This window comes from Schistocerca americana, chromosome 5, assembly GCF_021461395.2.
Source record: "Schistocerca americana isolate TAMUIC-IGC-003095 chromosome 5, iqSchAmer2.1, whole genome shotgun sequence".
Classification (NCBI taxonomy): Eukaryota; Metazoa; Arthropoda; class Insecta; order Orthoptera; family Acrididae; genus Schistocerca; species Schistocerca americana.
In genome coordinates, this window is record NC_060123.1 from 616,482,815 (window position 1) to 616,502,764 (window position 19,950).

General features: G+C 42.9%; 1 protein-coding gene across 1 annotated transcript in view; it reads right to left on the minus strand.

Annotated features, from left to right (window-relative positions):
- The window catches only part of LOC124616591 (cell cycle control protein 50A-like), an 87,835-nt gene extending 68,471 nt beyond the window's left edge, over nt 1-19,364 (minus strand). Inside the window, exon 1 of the mRNA XM_047144912.1 lies at nt 19,353-19,364. Within this exon, the coding sequence (XP_047000868.1) occupies nt 19,353-19,364 (12 nt within the window). The remainder of the gene's footprint in view (nt 1-19,352) is intronic.
- Nucleotides 19,365-19,950: the final 586 nt, after the last annotated feature.

A 19,950-nucleotide genomic window follows, 5' to 3' on the forward strand; every position in this document is an offset into this window, starting at 1 on the left:
GCAAATTTGGATAAAACTTGGGTTTCACAAAACCTTTCGAACAAATATTTTGCTCGACTTCAGTGAAAATATTGAAACCAACATAACTATAATTACTTTTGCGTAGAGTATATTGGTGTTTTGAGTGATGGATGCAATGACGAAGAATATGTATTAGCAGCCAGCAAAATATTTACGGGGAGTAGGGAATATTCTCGGCCATATTAAAGCGAGCCGTCCGAACAAAACTCTTGGCGACGGCCTACAACGACTCGCGTGCTGCTGCGCACGGAATATCGCGGAAGTAATTTGCCTCTGTACGTGATACGATACAATAATGATGTCTGAAATGTTACCAAAAATATTTTTGTAGTTTTCGTAACAACTTTCTCGCGGGAAGTTTCTTCGCAGTCCTACAGAGCGAAAATTCATCAGCAACTTCATTTTTCGCTACGCAGTCGGCACAGTTTCACACCTCTTATAATATTTTTTTTTATCTCAGAATACTTTTATGTTTCTGAAATAAAAGACGCAGCATATGTATCTGTAAACTTTGAGGATGTCAACAATTTTTTTCAGTCCTATTACATTAGTGATTCTGTTACTACCATAGGTTGAAGTAAAAAATTGTTTTCCTCCAAAATTTCTTGTAACGTTAGTTTTCATTTTTTTCCTAGCAGCTAGTGAGAACTGTCTTTTGGAAAGTACTCCATCACATTCTAGACTAAAAATAGAGTTGCCCAATATATTTTGTTTTAATTTTTACGAACATTTGAAATTATCACTATAGAAAATTGGCAATGCTGTAAGAAGGGGAGATGACCTAGAAGCCCTATTTTCTAAATATTGGACCACCAATAACAAGAAATTTATAATTTTCATTGATGAGTTACATTTTATTGTTCAAAGATACATATCAAGGGATGTAAGGCGAAGCACCCATAAGGCAATGAAAGCTGTGCCTCTTAAACAGACAGTAAAACACCCTCCCAAAGACGTTTTGGGATTCCTTCACTACAAGTAGCCGTGGAGCGCTAGTTCCAGTTAATAGCATGTTGAATTCACCGAAATACATGTAAATCCTTGGGCGCGGGTTTGTGCCATGCCGACAGATCTTTGGAGTGGTGGAGGAACATTTCAACATGATCTGGCTCCGTGCCACACTTCTCAAGCACTCAAGACGGTCATAGAACAAAACAACATTAATGTACTTCAGTAGCCCAGTAATTCGCCATACTTAAATCCCACGAAGAATTTGTGTGGTAGTGTCATAAGTTGTCTTGGTAAAATGCACTGTTTAACGAAAGAATGAATGTTAGTACATGTGATAAAAGTAAGGTTTCATGACAACGAACTCGAAACATTTGCTCAGACATGTCAGCTCATTGAAGCAATAGAACACAACAATTGTTAATATTCGGTAAGCTACTAACTGTATTATACATATACTAATTAAAAACATGCACTGTTGAAGTATAATCGCATTGTCCAAATTAATTTGCACTATGCTGATGATAGTGGTATGTTTAGCCTTGTGTATGTATTGCCTGTGGATGTTACCCACTTGAAAATGACCGAAAGGTTGAAATTGCAGTCGTGGAATTTTAACAAACGTGCGGTGAATGGAGAACATGAAAACCTTTAAAATAATTCTACGAGACTGTGAAAACACACCAAATAAAATTGCGATATGATGAGTGTTGAACCATGGACTTTGCAAACTATATAGCATGTAAAATGTTGAAATGTGTGTGAATTGCTTAGGGACCAAAGTGCTGAGGTCACTGGTCCATAGACTTACACACTACTTAAACTAACTTATGCTAAGAACAACACACACACCCATGCCCGAGGGAGGACTCGAACCTCCAGCGGGAGAGGCCGCGAAATCCGTCACATAGCGCCTCTAACCGCGCGGCCACATTTTCCGATTCTGTGACAGTAGTAGATCTTAAATAATGCAGATTCCATAATCTCATACTTCAGTGGCTCTTCTGAAATGATTTTCAGCCCGATGTATCGAATCCATCACAAAAGTTTTTTAATTCCTGTATCACATTCTGCCTAGGTCATTTTTGCCAATAAAGAAATAGGGTAGAAAATATACCGTCATTCCCATTACAACGCATATGGAACTGCAGGCAGTTAGTAGAAAATAGAGAACAAAACTTAAAATCTGCAAATAGTTTGCCATTCCTAACGCCACACTGTCAACGGTAATTAAAAACAGAGGTCAAATTATGACAATACGATAGTATGTTGCAGGCACAGAGGAAACGTATAAGAAAGGCCAAATAAGAGAGTGTACGTTATTTCAGACAAGGTAGACCTCAGAATGCTGCCATATCAAGACTTAAATTGTTGGAAAGAACTCAAAAACAGTAAAAGCAGGTACTGAGTTATCTGAAGAATATGGTACTTTGCCTTCATAACTTGAACAATTCGACGCTACGAAACTGGCTTAGGGTTACGCTGACTAGCTAAGTACCCGGAGTTCCACAGGTATTTGTTTATACCACTGTTCTATCAGTCCCCCTTCCCCCTAACCCTATTCATCTCCTCCTTCCACTCCTCTCTGTCCACCTCCTCTAACCCTCTCTGCTCATCTCCTGATGGCCGTCTCTCTGTGCATCTCCTCCTCTTACCTTACTCTGTCCATTTTCCCCTCCCCCTCTCCATCCATGTCGTTCTCCCCCCTCTGTCTGTTCACCTTCTCCTCCCACTTTCTTTCCACGTTATCGCCCACAACACGTTTGAAGGCTGGTGGATCTTACCCCCACAATATTTCTTTGCGGTTGGTAACTAATGTGTGTACCAAATTTCGACGATATCATCGTTCCAGTTGGTTAGAATAACCTTTTCGGCCGTAGCTTTGGCCGCGTACGCACAGTCAATTATATTTCACAAGTATTTGTACATATATTTCAGCTGTATCTCTAGCGGATTGAGCCCTGCAGTTTCATTTTCACGGAGCTCAATGTTTATGACGTCGCATCTCCTGAAATATGTGCCGCACAAAGATATTAACTTTGGCTGTACATTCAGCGACATACGCGGATACAGTTTGCGAAATGTCTTGCAAATAGGGTAGGCAGTAAATTAAAAGGTCATTCCTGAAGTGGTAGTTTCTCGCGCCTCTCAGTGTCTATAACGACACAATTTTGTTGGTACTGTCGGTGATATATGTGAATACTGTCTACATCATATGTCGCGAACACAGTTAGTAGTAAGGAAGTAATAAATAAAAACATGAACAAATTAAAACACGAAGAGCGAAAAGGTAGTAAGCGACAAACTATTTTACTTTCATCTTTTTGTAGGGGTTGTCAGCGAGAAAAACTTTCATAAAATTTTGAAATTATGTGTAAATTTTATTGCAGGTCATTAAGTATTCTCATTCTGAGAAACTGCCTGTTCTTTTACCCCAACCCTTTGCTAGGTAGATGATAATTAACCCCACAGCAACTGTTTCCAGAAATAAAAAATTGCTCTGAGCACTATGGGACTTAACTTCTGAGGTCTCAGTCCCCTAGAACTTAGAACTACTTAAACATAACTAACCTAAGGACATCACACACATACATGTCCAAGGCAGGATTCGAACCTGCGACCGTAGCGGTCTCGCGGTTCCAGACTGTAGCGCCTAGAACCGCTCGGCCATTCGGGCCGACCTCCAGAAATAAAGTAATAGGTGTACAAGTTTGGTTGAAATAGCTCCAGTGGTTTACGAGAAGATGTATAACATGCGTCGATTCATACATACATTATTGTAATAATACCCAACAAAACATTAAAACTTAAACAATAATTTCGTTCGTTGGGGTGGGGTTGGGGCGAATTACTAAAGGAAGAATCACAGTACGGTTTGGATGAATTGTAAAAACTACCATTACCTATTTGCTATTGGGAAAAGATAAAAAACGGTGTTGTTTTAAATATGTAGCCACATTATCTGTTGAACAGACTGCAACACCATTGGAAAGTCTAGATGATGATCACTATTGTCATCGATTCGATTCTCAGTTTAGATAGCCAATAACAAATTTTTGTCCGAAAAAAGAACAATAACAAACTCTATGTGTACATTCATTGTACAGAATGCGCTTATTACAGTGAATGTTTAGCAGGAAACTGGATTATTGCAGCGAAATAAAATCTGACTTGATCCAAAATACATATGTTGTGTAAAGCGTTCTTTAAAATGTTGAACATAGCTTGATACGATGTTTCAGACATTTCTGTACATACAACGATTATATTGGCCTCCATTAACTTGAACCACTCACATTGCGAGAACCACTGCTGCTGCTAGGATATAATGGAGTTGATATTATGAACGACTGCGAGTGTGAATTCGAATATGCACAGTGCTGAATTACAGGGTGCAAAAGAAAATAATATCAGTTAATTATTAATTTATAGTAGCCTACATATTACACATCATATTCTTTGCTCCATAGTGAAGCTGTATTAGCTAAACAATACACGTAGGATAACTGTGGAGCTAACGTCGTGCACCTCTCCTGGAAACATTTTTCAGAAAGCACGATTCCTAAGTTTCAACTAAACGACTATTCCCGCAGCACTTCAACGTGGATCGAGGAGGCAGTTTTTCAACCCGAAATACAGTTTTTGACGAGGGTGAAAAACTGCAGAGAAATAGGTTCTACTATGAAATGAGTATCAACTGGCCGTTCACTGTCATTCACAACATAATGAAATCCGACGTAAGAAGTGCGACGGAGAGTGAGGAGTCCGCACCGGCCACATCGTGATCATACTGCTGCCATTATCGCAGGGTAACGTGAATACCTGGGTATAATTTACACTTTCACCATTATAAAATCACAGTAGTCTGACGACTTAAGGCCCAATACTAGAGGTATCAGTTTCAGAACAAGTACTACAAGTGATGACAGATGAACTGGTTTTCACGATGTACGATGAAGCTCATCTAGTTACTTTGAGAGCCACAATCTTCACTGTTGGTCATATAAGTGCACTCACCGGTGGCCCAAAATGCTGTGACACCTGTGACTAAAAGCCAGTTGGTGACGTCGTGGTCACATGACGCGGTGTGCGTGGTCACATGACGCGGTGTGCAGCAGCCAATATAATTCGAACACAGACGAGCCGAAGCCTACTCCGGGCTGTCCAGAGAAATGGTGTCATTGCGCTTGGACGATTTGATCACACGATCTTTCCTGTGCACCACTTATCTGATGTCCTGGACGTTTCCCTTATTAAGGATATTGAGCAGCACATCTCTGCCTCGACAAGTTTTGCGCTGTCGTCAGATCACGTACGAGTGATCTTCGACGTGGACATCGTTGGTGCTGCCCTTCCGCCGCGTCGCCCTAACTTGAAACGCGTGGACCGCGAGCGTTACCAAGCGGAGGTCCTCTCTCTCTTCGTCGACGTCCCAGACCCTGCTGTGGTTGGCACTGACACTGCCCTGCAGTTTCTTACTCGACAACTACTCTTAGCCGCGGAGGCAGCTTCTCCGCCTCCCCCACAACATCCACCCGTCAACTCCCGTCGCCTTCCGCCGGAAATTAGGGAGACGATTCGGGAGGAGAATCGACTCATCCGTGAGTGGCAACTTAGTCGTCAGCCACGCACCAAAGCTCGCCTAAACCGTATGCGCCGCGAGATCGAGGCCACGGTTGAGGCACACCGAAATAGGGAATGGGCAGATCTGGTGGCAACACTGGATCCTGTGGATGGCAATGCATCGCGTGTTGCCAAATCATTCCTGAGACGTCGGCGACGCGTTCGGCCTACTCAGGTAGGACGAGACGTCAGTAGCCACCCCGATGAAAAGGCGAATGTGTTGGCACACCACTTTGGGGCGCCTTTCACGCCTACGGAAGATGTGGATGACGACCACTTCGCCTAGTCGAAGCGCAACTACCCACCTTCCTGGCTGCCAGGGAAGATGGAGACGACATTGAACCCATTTCGGTGGAAGAAGGAGCCTTGCAAATGCGGTCGCTCTGCCCGAAAAAGGCTGGAGGGGACGAAGGTATCGTCGGTATTCTCTAGCGTTGCGCACGGGGATCTATCCTACGGTGTGGAAATACGAGGAAGTGGTAGCAGTCCCCAAGGCAAACAAGGACCCTCGTCTGGCGGCGAACTACCGCCCTGTTAGTCTTCTGCCGTCGCTCTCGAAAGTATTTGAGCGTTTATACGCCAAACGGCTCCTCAGGCACGTGGGAGCCGAACGTCTGCTACCCGATGAGCAGTTCGGTTTTCGCAAGGGTCATTCCATAGGGCATCAACTCATGCGACTTGTGGAGGAGACCATGTGAGCCCTGGAGACCTGGGAATACCTTTGGGGGGTACTCCAGGACGTTTCTAGGGCATCGACTCTGTGTGTGGTATGGCGGCCTCGTGTATAAACTTTTTATGCACGGGGTCCCGACGTCACACGGGGTGCTACTTAAGTCCTACCTCGAAAATCGAACTTTCCACGTGGGCCTGGACGCCGGATTGTCGACGCAATGACCCATTCAGGCTGGGATGCCACAGGGGTCCACACTGGGATCCCTACTAGACTCCCTTTACATTGCAGATGCTACGCGGGTGGCGCGGGTGTCGTTGGCGCTTAATGCCGACGACAATGTGTGCTACTCATTCGGAGAATGAACGTGTTTGAAATGCGACGTCGTCTGCAATTAGGGCGAGAAGCATTAGGGACGTGGTCCACGAAATGGCGGCTTAAATTTAATACTGCCAAGAGCCCAGCAGTAATATTCACGAAAAGACTGCTACCACCAGTTTTAGAGCCCGTCACCATCGCAGGAGGCCCCGTCCCGTGGAGTAGAACCGCTAAATACCTCGGGGTCACCCCCGACCAGAGGCTAACGTGGCGTCCCCACACTCAGGAGTTAAAGTGTAGAGCTGGAGGGCGTCTTCATGTCCTGTAACCTCTCCTCAACCCGACGTCGACGCTTCCCCGTCGCCATGGCATCACCATGTACCTAGTAGTGGTTCGTCCAGTGCTGTAATTTGCTGCCGTGGCGTGGGGGAATGCTGCCGATACACAAGTTGCTGAGCTCTAGAGGGTGCAGAACCGCGCCCTTCGGCTCGCCCTTGGACTGCCATGGCGTTACCCGACTTCCCAGTTACACGAACAGACTGGAATCCCTCTTCTCAGGGACCGTTTTCGTCAAACAGCAAGAAATTTCTATCAACAAACCGAGCGTCTCAGAACTGGCTCATTCAGGCAGTGGGCCATTCAATCCACCGCAGCCCAACGACACGTTGGCCTGACGTGTTGCGAGCCTAAAAACTCGTAACAGTCAATGGATGCAAAGCATCCGACAGGTTGTCCAAATCAGTCAGTTCTCTCAAAACCACGATTTGCAGGAATAGCGCTTGACGCTAAACCTGCCCACTACCGAGCTAAGAATTGCTCATAAGGAAACGTGTATTGTAGTGTCTGGGGAATCATTTTAACGACGACAGAGGCCGCAGGCGCGGAAAAGACATTGGCATATGCGACTCCGACAAAGGGTAGAATCTTATGACCATGCGACTGAGTGCGAACTACTCAGAAACGGCGAAGTTAATTGGCTGTCCGAATCATACCGTCGTGAGCCCACCCGGGCAAAAAATGGTTCAAATGGCCCTAGGCACTACGGGACTTAACTTCTGAGGTCATCAGTCCCCTAGGACTTAGAACTACTTAAACCTAACTAACCTAAGGACATCACACACATCCATGCCCGAGGTAGGATTCGAACCTGCGACCGCAGCGGCCGTGCGGTTCCAGACTGTGGCACCGCCCGGACAGTCGCGCGGTCTAGCGCGCTGCTTCCCGAGAGGGAAGGCGCGCCGGTCCCCAACACGAATCCGTCCGGCGGATTAGTGTCGAGGTCCGGTGTGCCGGCCAGCCTGTGGATGGTTTTTAAGGCGGTTTTCCATCTACCTCGGCGAATGCGGGCTGGTTCCCCTTATACCGCCTCAGTTACATGGTGTCGGCGATTGCTGCGCAAACACTGTCTCCACGTACACCATCATTACTCTGCCACGCAAACATGTGTCGTTACACGTGAGACGTTCCCAGGGGGGGCCCATAATGCGTGCGCAGAACAGAGTTTTCGCCGTACTGCGCATGACGTCAGCGTCGAGAAACTTCGCTCAGTTCGCGCGCGCTTTCTTATGTGTTGAAGAAAATAAGTTTTGTGTTGTTGCTGTTTGTTATCGTGTTGAATCGAGTTTATTCTTTCTGCGACACTTTAACAATGCCGAATTGTGCCGTGGCTCCGTGTGAAAACTGTAATCAGAAGAGTAAAGGGAGTAGTATTTCCTATCATAAGTTTCCGAAAGATCCTGAAACATGTGCTCGGTGGGTTCAGCTCTGTAGAAGAAGTGATAGTTTTCATTAAAAATGCTACTATCTGTAGCATACATTTTAAAGAAGACAATTATTTACGGGATCTCCAAGCTGAATTAATGAAACTTTAACCAAAGAAGGTCTTAAAGCCGACTGCAGTTCCTTCATTGCACCTCATTAAAGCCACATCTGCAGCAGCTGCCGCTGCTTCGTCTTCTGTCCAAGAAAGAAATGACAGAATGAAAGATAGCGAAACACGTAAACGTGCACTTAACAGACTAGCTTCTCTGTCACCAAAGAAAAAAAAAAGTGGATCAAAGCACAGAAACTGAAAAAGGCCGCATCGAGGATGAAATGAAGAGGCTTCATAAGGAATTATCGCTACAGACAGAAAAAAATAAGCGTTTGATAGATAAAAACAACACGATGAGAACGAGAAACAAATCACTGGATCATGCATTAAGCAGACAGAGAAAACTATGCCAAAGCCTTCAGTATCAACGAAGTACAAAAGTGACAACTAAAGTACACCAAGTTTAAAAAAAAGTGTTTAAGAACGCACAAATTGAATGTCTTCTGAAATCAAAGAAGAGTATCCATTGGACCCAGGAAGATATAAGCAAAGCCTTGCTTCTGCGCTCTCTGTCCAGAAAAACTTATATTTATTTAAGAAATATAATGGGAATACCATTACCTGGATTTTCTACGTTAAAACGATGGATATTCAATTCCTTTCGTTGTGTTCTTGGAATTTTGACTGATGTATTGTACTTAATGAATAAGCAAGCAACAAACTTCAGTCAAGCAGAGAAGCTGTGTGTGTTAAGCTTTGACGAAATGAATGTGGACAGTCACATATGCTACGACCAAGAAACTGACACCATATACGGATCACATAGCCAGGTACAGGTTGTTATGGCACGTGATTTGTGTGGAACCTGGAAGCAGCCCGTATATTATAACTTTGATACTACGATGAATCGGGATTCACTGATTAGTATCGTCAGAGAGACGCAGAAAGTGGGATCTGTCGTAGTTGGTACAGTGTCTGATTTGGGGGGGGGGGGGGTAAAAATGGGAAAGTGTGGAAGGAATTCCACACCGACTACACAAACACGTTCTTCACCAACCCAGATGATGAAACGAAACGTGTTTGGGTATTTGCTGATGTAAGACATATGGTAAACTTCTCAGAAACTACCTTTTAGATGATGGTTTCTCATTAAGTGACGGAAGAACGATAACAAAGCGCGTAATCGAGCAGCTAGTGTCGAAAGATAATGGAGAACTGAAACTGTGCCCTAAGCTTACTGCTCATCATCTGACAGTTTGTGGAAGAGATCGACAGCGCGATCATCTTGCTTGCCAACTCTTTTCCAACACTGTATCAGAAGCAATTTCTTTTGTAATGCCTGAAGAAAAAGACACGGCAGAATTCTTCAAATTGGTGAACGACACTTTCGATGTTATGAATTCGAGGGTACCTGTCGGCAAACGACCAATTTCATGTGCTTTTGGATTGTGTAAGGAGACGTAGTAGGAAGCTCTTCGCAGATTCTACTCCGTCTGTGAAAAAATGAGAGTGGGAAATCATAAAACTTTACTTCCTTTCCAAAAGGGATTACTCACCTCGATTCGGTCACTGCTGGGTTGTTTTTCGGATTTAAAACATGACTACGGTTCGAAGTATGTATTGACCTCAAGGTTCAACCAAGACTGCCTTGAAAATTTATTTTCCCAGATAAGAGCAATTGGCAGAGCCTATGATCATCCCTTGCCAGTGGAATTTAAAAGCCGTTTGCGTATTTTAGTTATGAACAAAAGTATTGCTGACATTCAGTTACGCAGTTCTTGTCCAGTCTCAGCGGAAACTGATACAAATTATTTGACTTCCAACCTGTTTACAGGACTTGTGCCGGGCTTTGAGGAAACGTTGTCAATGATAGAAGGTGATCAACAAATGAGGGACATTACACTACATGACTTAATTGTTCCACCTTTGATAGAAGATTCAGAGTGTTCTCTAGAAGGTCTCCGCTACATCGCTGGATATATTGCCTCCAGATGAGTCTCCATTGACAAATCACTTGGTCATCCTAGTGGTAAGACACTCGAAGTGTCGAAATACCACGCAAATTCTGAGTGGATTGAGAAACTGTCTCGTGGTGGCTTAATCATCCCTTCAGATGTGTGGTTTGATTTTTTTAAACAGTTAGAGGTGCTTTTTTTTAAATTTTCATGGCAGCACTCTGTGTAAAGACGGAAATGTGATCAGAAACCTGACGAGACTTTTAATTGGGAAGTTTCCAACTATTCCTCAAGAGGTCATCACAGTATACGCTAAAACCTGAACCTTCATCCGGATAAGGCACTTCAACACATCTGCAAAGGCACAGAGGGCCAAACAGCAGCAGCAGAAGGCAGCACACAGGTGGAGAGCTTCTCCAGTCCCCTCCAGATCTGATTATGGTATTTAAATTCTTCTTAAAATTTTTGAATGTGAGTTCATTAAACCGGGCTTCTGCATCATTATGTGTAGTAATGTCTCAACTAACTAGACGTACGGTTGCTGCTTAATACCTGCATGAATAAGATGGTACACACTATTGCCGACTGTGATGCACAAAATGTGTTTAGTAAACTGAAAGCTCTTGTAATTGTTGCGTTTCCAGTACTATTAAAAATTGTAAAATATATAAAAAGTTACTGAAGCATACCAGATTGTTGTTATCTAACAAAAAATATTGAGTAATAGAATATAAATTGAGGAGGAGCCACAAATCTGTAGTTTTACTTTTGTCATTACCAGAGAGGCAATATAAGACATTCAGTCCCTGTATTGGTAAGCTTCGATCGAATCCATAATTCATTATATTGCCCTTCACTTTTCGTAAATTAATGTTAGTTTAAGCGCAATAGTGCCGTATGCGAACGTCTCGCGCTGCTGACGCTTCTCGACAGTGACGTCACAAGGAAGCGCCCGATCGTCGCCGAACGCATTGGCCCTACCTTCTATGTAGCAACCTTGAGACGTTCCTACGTTCCTGTGGAGGGGAGGGGGGGGGGGAGGGGGGGTGAATCCACGGGGGGCCGAACCACACAGTAACCCTGGGTTCGATGTTGGGCGGCGGTGAGGTGGGTGGACTGCTGTCGCCTGTTGTGGGTTGTGAACCACTGAGCATTACGGCGGGCCGAAGTCTCTCCGTATTTTCTAGGTCCCTGGTTTAATACACAATACACATACTGTCGTGAGCATCTGCGAAAAGTGCCTGCAGGGCAGTGGAACTACGAGCAGGCCACAAAATGACGGACGTTCACGGCTCATCAAAGAAAGTGTTCGTCGGAGGCTTGATCGCTCTGTGCGATATGTGACGGAACTGACGACATAGCATCAAACTGGTGCAGACACAAGTGCTTTGCTTCGTAGCACACAGTTCAGCGCCCGTGTTAAACGTGAACCCCTGCAGCTGACGACCGCTATGTGTTCCTATACTGAGCCAACGAATCGTCAATTGCGGTTCCAGTGGGCACGAGAGCTTTATGTCTTGACTACCAAGTTCGACTGTCTGAACTCTAAGTTGTAGGGGACTGAGGACCTTAGAAGTTAAGTCCCATAGTGCTCAGAGCCATTTGAACCATTTTTGTCTGAACCCCGTAGGACACTTCTGGAACCCAACCAAGCAGTAGGCCAGCCTACAATTTGAGGAAATTGTGCGCAGGGATCTGATCCCACATACCTCCCCAAACCTACCAAGAACTCGTTGAATCTTAGACACAGCCACACAGACTCCTGGGTCCCAAAGGTTGACCAGCGCGCTACTAGGTAAGTGGTCACAACGCTTTGCCTAATCAGTGTGGCCCTTCCCAGCGACAGTGTGATGTTGAATTGTGAGTGTAAATGTGCCTTAATTCTTTGAGGGGAATGGCGGACACATGGTCATGGAGACTGCAAAGCGTTGTCTGTCAAAGGCGGAAACTTTATTAGTGCCTGAACTACGAATAAGAATTCTAAATTGCAACTGAATGACGGGGCAAATGTTTACACAGCCAACAACGTGGTTAATTCTGTGATGATTTAATTCAATGGTCGCCTAAATACTCCTAACAGGCACATTGCTTTTACCACATGTTTTTGCCTCTCTTAAATACAGGATTAACATATACCAGTTATCTACACCTGGCACATCTAAATCGGTCATTCGCAAGGAAATCTCCGTCAGATCAGGTGTCGGAGCGTGTTTCGCCAGGTTCAGGGAGCGTGTTTCGCCAGGTTCAGAACGACACTTGAGTGAATAGCGAGAAATTTACGCTACTTAGATGACGTCGTTATCGTAGCCTAAGACTTTATAGGTTTCTTTCATGCGAATTTATAGTGTCATATACACCCTCATATGTTGTATCACAAAGTTATTAAATGTTTTGTAACAGTCAAGATACTGTTAGTTAAAATCCGCCAGATGATTTTGTCGCACACTCTAATAGCAACTGAGTGAAATTTTCCCTTTTCTCAAAGGGGAAACTTTGATTGCCTAATAAAGGTACAGACAACGTCTTCTGTAATACATGGACATATGTAATGTGCTTCCCCCTCTTCTTTTAGTTTTGGCCATAAGACCACTATGTTGACTCGGATCAGTTTTCCTTCTTCCGGGACTTATCGTTGCCAACTTTTCTTTCAATATCACATTTTGCAGTTCTTTTTGCTCGTATGTCAGTGATGTTTTTGTCCTGTGTTTCGTTATGTCCTGGAAACTTTTGAAAGCGTCATTATTAACTTTCAAATGACGGTGCTGTACGCTAATATATAAGGTGTATAGTTCCCAAAATCATCTGACATTTTGACTCGAAAACGAGGTAAAACGAGGTACGACCATTTCCTGTTTCTTTATCTTGAAACAGTCTAAAAAACACCAGTGTACTCTCCAAAACCCTTCTTCTCTCATATAAAATGAACACTGAAATTCAGTTATTTCTAGAGCTCTACATATTCTCGTAAGAGGACCTTCCAAAACTCAACATATCGAGTTATTTTCAAAGTAAGATATTTACATTTGCATTGTGGACGACGATAGCATGTAGTTTTCCAGAACCCGACATTTTGTCACCTTCCTACAAGATACGTGATATTTATTTTACAGAAGTTTGTAACATTACACCTTTATTACGCGCTTTTCACTGGAGGGAACGTTAACAATGCCGCATTAGCTCAGTGTCATATTATTATGCTGCATTTGTGCCATATCCTCAATTGTCTATCCTTTATCAAACTGACTTGGTGTGTTATCCTGAGCTTATAACATAGAATCTCAGGTATAAGACGTGTCAGAGGTATAGCAAGGACGTGGAAAGAAGAGAATCCGTGATACCACGAAATGGACAGAATACAAAAAAAAACAAATGGAAAGGTAACTGCCAGGTATTTTGTACTGTTGTATTTTTTGACCTGTTCACTTATGATTACTACACTGCATGTTTCTTTATATTCTGATTGTATTTTTATTCTTTACTGTAGGCACTCAGCAACGAAGCAGTCCTAGAGCTCCAGCGTGTAATCATAAAACAGAAGCTTTCTAGTGCAATCTCTTATCCCTACGTGATAAAAAGCACTTCCGTGAAGTGTTTTGCAGGTTCCTAAAAAGATGATTCACGGTGCATTCATTCTGAAATACGCAGCACCTGATCATCCCAGAAGAAAGAAGAAAAACGCTACAAGTAAGAAAAAGCAAAAAACAATCTGCATTAAGTATTTTGTGAAAAGAGCAGCGAGACATCCAGGGATGAAATAACTGAATTCCACGTTCCGATCCGTAGAACGCCAGTTTTCTTTCTCCTGATAACGACGTTCTCCAGAGTAGTCCCCGCCCGGAGATCCGACTATTTTACCGCTGGAATATTTTACCCAAGACGACGCCTTCATCATTTAACCACACAGTAAAGCAGCATGCCCTCGGGAAAAATTACAGTTTTAGTTTCCCCATGCTTTCAGCCGTTCGTAGTAACAGCACAGGAAAGCCGTTTTGATTAATGTTACAAGGCCAGATCAGTCAGTCATCCAGATCGTTGCCCCTGCAACTACTAAAAAGGCTACTGCTCTCTTCAAGAACCACACGTTTGTCTGGCCTCTCAACAGATACCCTTCCGTCGTCGTTGTATCTACGGTACGGCTATCTGCATCACTGAGGCACGGAAGCCTCCCCACCAACGGCGAGATCCATGGTTCATGTGGAGGGGGGGGGGAGGGAGGGGGAGGCTTCACCGGCCAGGAATTGAACCATCGAACCCCGGTCTCCCGCGTGACAGGCGGGGATACTAACCACTATACTACCGAGGACTAGCATCCTTATGACCTATTGGTCGCATAATGACCTCCTTAGGCGAAAGGAAGCTCATGTCAAATGGTGGTGGTGGTTGTTGGGATGTTTAAGGGGGACTAAACAGCTAAGGTCATCAGTCCCCCATTCCAAAAACAAGCGAGACAAAGTCGCAGAGCAGATAAAACCCCAAGGGGAAGGAGACTGCCCCCTCCCCCCCCCCCAGGTGCTAAAGAACACAAATTAGGCAACGAACACTACAGAACAGAAGAGTACAGACGAACACCAGACAGAAAGAAGTAGAAGAAAAGAAGATGGCCGGAGACTGAGCTCCTCACGGAGATAGGCTTTAATTATCATATGGCAGACACGCTAATGCTTTAACGCAGAATCGATTAGCTATGGAGAAAAATAGTTCCAGTTTTGTCCAACAGGTGCAAATCTGGCGCTTTACAGGTGTTTTTCCAACGGCTTGACATCCATGTTGTCATCTGAGGAGCCATAACGTCAGTGAAGCGTATGGATCGACATGAGAGACCGTGCGCTGTTAATGAAACAGTTTTAATGTGAACGGCTGCATTTAGAGAGTATCGCCGACTGAAAGGTCTGAGGAGAGAACCGATTCCATTAAGTAGTTTAAAGAATATCATAATGATATTAGGAAACACTGATGCGCTTGGTGTGGCACCTGGGAGAGAATGTTGCTGTAACTGACCATGCAACGCGTACCCCAGGTAGTGCAGGAGCTCGTGCAACGTCACAAAAATTGTCTATCCCATGGTCAATAGTACGGAAAGTACTGTCTATTTTCAACTGGTATCTGTAAATATCCAGACTGTGCAGCAACGGAGACCTTATGATCTGCAGCAACGTTCTAAATTTGCTCGTCGTTTTCTGGTACGGATAGAAGTTGGTGACATGTGGAGGGCTATATTCTATGGGGTGACGAGGCATGTTTTACACTGTAAGGTGCAGTGAATACACGGAACTGCCCAATTTGAGGTACTGCTATCTACATCAATAATAAATCATTAATTGTTGTTGACTTACACTCAATACATACTTTTAAGAGGGCACTGATTTGTAAGTGGTGTCCATAACCTGAAAATATCTTTTAGCACATTGTTAGCAATATCATTGTATTTTCAATAACGTGTACTACGAAGTTGTGCCTAGTTTATAACCACCTCATAAAATTACAAAATTCAAATTCCGTTAACTGTTGACTCTTACATACAACATTTGTGAAAAGTAATTATTTCCACCACTTACCACAATTCACTCCGACGTCAGTTGATGTGAGTGTTACATTTTGCAGCTTTCTCTAAGTTCCTAATCCCGGCATAGTTTTCATACAGCTCCAACTTAGTAATTATAAAATATGTGATGGATTTCGATTTGGAAACCTTTCCAAACGGCTAATATAGTGCTCATAATATTGCGTATAATGTTTCTAAGATGAGAAGAAATATCAATTGCGATCATTTTTATAACAGATTTTTGGACTTAATTAACATTTATGGAAGAAGAAGGGCACAGAAACTGAATTTGTAGGAGCTCTACGACCCCTGACACGGTGTTATTCGTTACGCACTGGCACGGGTGGGTATTAAGACTGATTAGCGAGTTTGGAACGTCGAGGGTGTTGGGTGAGTGATATTCTTGCGCAGTTAGAAGGTAGACGTTGTGGAAATTGCGTTACTAAACGAGTGTGTATGATCGAAGTAGCGTCTGTGTGTGTCACTGTCGACGCAGTTGGACTCTATAATTATGCTGAGTAGTGAGAAATACAGTTTCTTTCATTAAAGGTGAATATCGGAATACATAATGGAAATTACCAGTGCTTATGTCAACCGCGAAGGCCTATGGATTACCGTGTGAACCATGTGTATGAATCACCAGAAAGGCATCTGATAATAATTTGATGAACTTGACCTCTGATGAAATTAAACGTGAAAAAATCTGTAAAACGAAGGTGGTTTAAAAAGAACATATTGCTTTAAACAGTTCAAAATTAATTATGCCGATTAGCATGAAATCTAAACTTTAAGTACAATATCGATGGTAATTTCCGTCTGATTTACTTTCGATGTCGTGGGGTCCAAAAGATACATATCGAACGTTCTATTGTAAATCGATCATGCGACTCTGGTGGCGGGCGTTATGAGTATGTTTACGGTGGTCACTACAGCAACGACAAAAGAAGAGTGTAACAAAAATACTTGCAATTACAAAGGAGACGACTTACCTTACTTGTCCTCGGTGTTGTCGTCATGTGAAAGCCCATGTGAAGAGTACGCTACGGAAACAAATTCCCTTTTTGCCATAGCCTGGTTTTCCCTGCAAACGCAAGTTGTGGGAATAGAGGTATTGAAACAAGTATCGTTCATCTGTTTGTCCTGGACGTCGTTCTCATTAATGGAAGACTTCACAGGTTTCCACAGCCGCTCGATGTTCTGCGTGTGCTGGGAGCATCCGAAGTCACGAACTCTACAGAGTGGTTGACGAACTCGTGGTCGAATCCTTCTGCTTTTAGTGTCTTGCAGGACTGAAACCTGACTGTAATGATTTTACTACAAGGCAGTATGAAGTGCTTTATCAGACGCACTAAAGTTACCTCGTCTGTGGACAATACTGTGACAACGAAACACTTCCGGGACTCCCGATCTAATCCACCGAATACCCAAATATGATCAATTTCGCGCTTTGAAGGTCGTCCTCTCTGCTTCTTCCTCCTTGCTATGTGAGATTCGTCCCATTCAACAACTTCACTCGGTCCACCAATAGGTACACTGTCTTTAGTCACTACCACATAACACACTTCTCGGAAAAACCCGAAATAGTCGCACACGGTTGTAGCAGATAAGTCAGTTTCCGATGCTGTTACTTGCAATGTGCAGTCTCGAATCCAGCAAGATAGAAGACTCACGCGGGTCTGGATGGATAATTTGGAAGAGTCGTACCATGTATTCTCCCTGATACTCGGTTCGTTTTCCGCACTGTCCGCAGTGAAATTGTAACGGTATTTCAGCATCGAAACTCTTCTTACAATGTTTAACAGACTTCGCATCACCACAGTATACGCGGTCTCTCCTTTCCTCGTCCGGTAGTACTTCATATTTGCGACAAAATGTGTAACAATTTTCTACGCTGTATAAGCACGGAATTAGATTTTTCTACGTGTGAGAATTCGCCGAAGAAACGTCAAGAACACCAGACATCCCACTCACTACCGACATAAATCGTCTGAGTTTCCCTAGCGACTAATAAATAATTCGTAGAGGTATGTAAATTTGAGTAACTAAGGGAAGGACGGAAAACAGATAAAAATGATGATCACACATAATTGATCATAACGCCCACCACCAGTCGCATGATCGATTTACAATCGCACATTCTATATGTATCGTTTGGACCCCGCGACTTCGATAGGCAATCATTCTTTGAAATTACCAAATCGATCATCCTTACCCACCAAGGACTGTGACAAAAGATCAAAACTTCTGCAGTTTTGTTATTTTCAAATTTTTGGCATTTAGTCAAGCATGACTGTTACCAACTGTAATGTAAGACACTGTTGTATACGGTAGTAATATTGGTATTGTTGCCTATTAATTTCTGGCTAATACGTCATAAATCAGGTTAAAATACATTGTAATTAGCTGTCACAAGGGTGGCGTAATGTCAAGTGTAGGAAATTCAAACTTCTAAAATCATATTTTGAACATGGCTGCACTGCGGCAACGATTACAGAACAGCAGGTGTAATAGACAGCCAACCAGTTGCAAAGAATGGAGGTTTCCAGTTAACCTTTTCCGTGGTTACAACAGGTTTAAACCCGTGTTCCTCAGAAGGACAAGAAACAAACTTCACATTAGCAATCAGTAAGTAAACCTATCTCCACATGAAATGTGTCACCGACTGTCTGTACGTCGGCACGTAGCTCTTATATGGTCTGGTATTTTATGAGATTGTTTTTACTGATGTGACAAGCCCCTGATTCTGGGGGCCTTAACTTTTACATATGGACGTGCAGATCGTTGCCTACACATTTCACGTGGAGATAGCTTTACTGACTGATTGCTGATGTGAAATTTATTTCTTGTCCTTCTGAGGAAGATGGGTTAATTGAAAATTTCCATTTATGGGAACTCGTGAGCTGTCTATTACACCTGCTGCTTAGAAAATAATTCGGAACCAAGCAAGCGTGTAGCATTCTCTTCATTCAATGTTTATATTAAGGACAACTGTCAGAGAAAGCAATAAAAACAGCACTGTGAAACAAAACTGACCGTTAAATATCATGTGGCGTACGCTAGACACCATGCCATGTGTTTCAGAATTGTATTTACGGGCGATAATCTCGAATTACTCTCTATTCTACTTTCATGTTGACTGCTTTAAAAGTAAAACCATTTTACGAAAACGAATTCTTGACATGCATTTCATTTTTTCGATTATTACTAACTTCTTATGGACTAGTACAGAGGTAGCTGCTTATTCGTATCTTGTCTGCCCTAATAAATGTCACAATAAATTCAACAGTCAACGAAGTTAACAATGGTTAAATAAAAATATAATACATGCCTTCGCAGATTGTGCCGTAAAATGACATACGGATAAATAGAACAACGAATACCTCTTTAACGATTATTTTTAACTAAGACAGATTACTCGCTCGTTAAATGTCTGTATTAGAACTCTAATTAAATAATACGTACCTCCGAGGCCATTGTTAAAACACATATGATTTCCTACGACGAATTTATCAGTAATGACAGTAACGTAATGCTAAACAACGTTTTTATTCCCGCTCCTTTGGTGTGAGGCAGAGTATTTACTGTTTGAGGTCAAGCAAAGATTTTCTTTACGATGACTGAAACATAAACTTCAGTGATATATATTTTTCAGAGTTATTCAGTCAACGCTACTAAAGTCTGTAAATTAACAAGTACATTCTGGTCATATTAATCTTCAGATTTGAGAAACACGTATGTGTGTTGTCATGTTCATACTAAAATTGGATTTCTGAAATTAAAGACTTAGTATCGCTGTTTATTACTTCAATATCCTTTGGTAATAGTCATCAGATTGTTAGAGCTGTATAGTACAATAACCACATTTTTCCTGTCATTGAGACGGAAGATATAGTTTTCCGTTAGAAGAATCAATGGACCATCGTTTCATACAGAGCAGCAAATGTATGCGCTGCGTTTTTACGCACTTTTATGATTACGTTTGTAGCATGTACCAATATTAATCGTGTCTCCCGTTAGTGCACTAAAGGTAATTACAATTAACTCTTACATATTGAAAGTG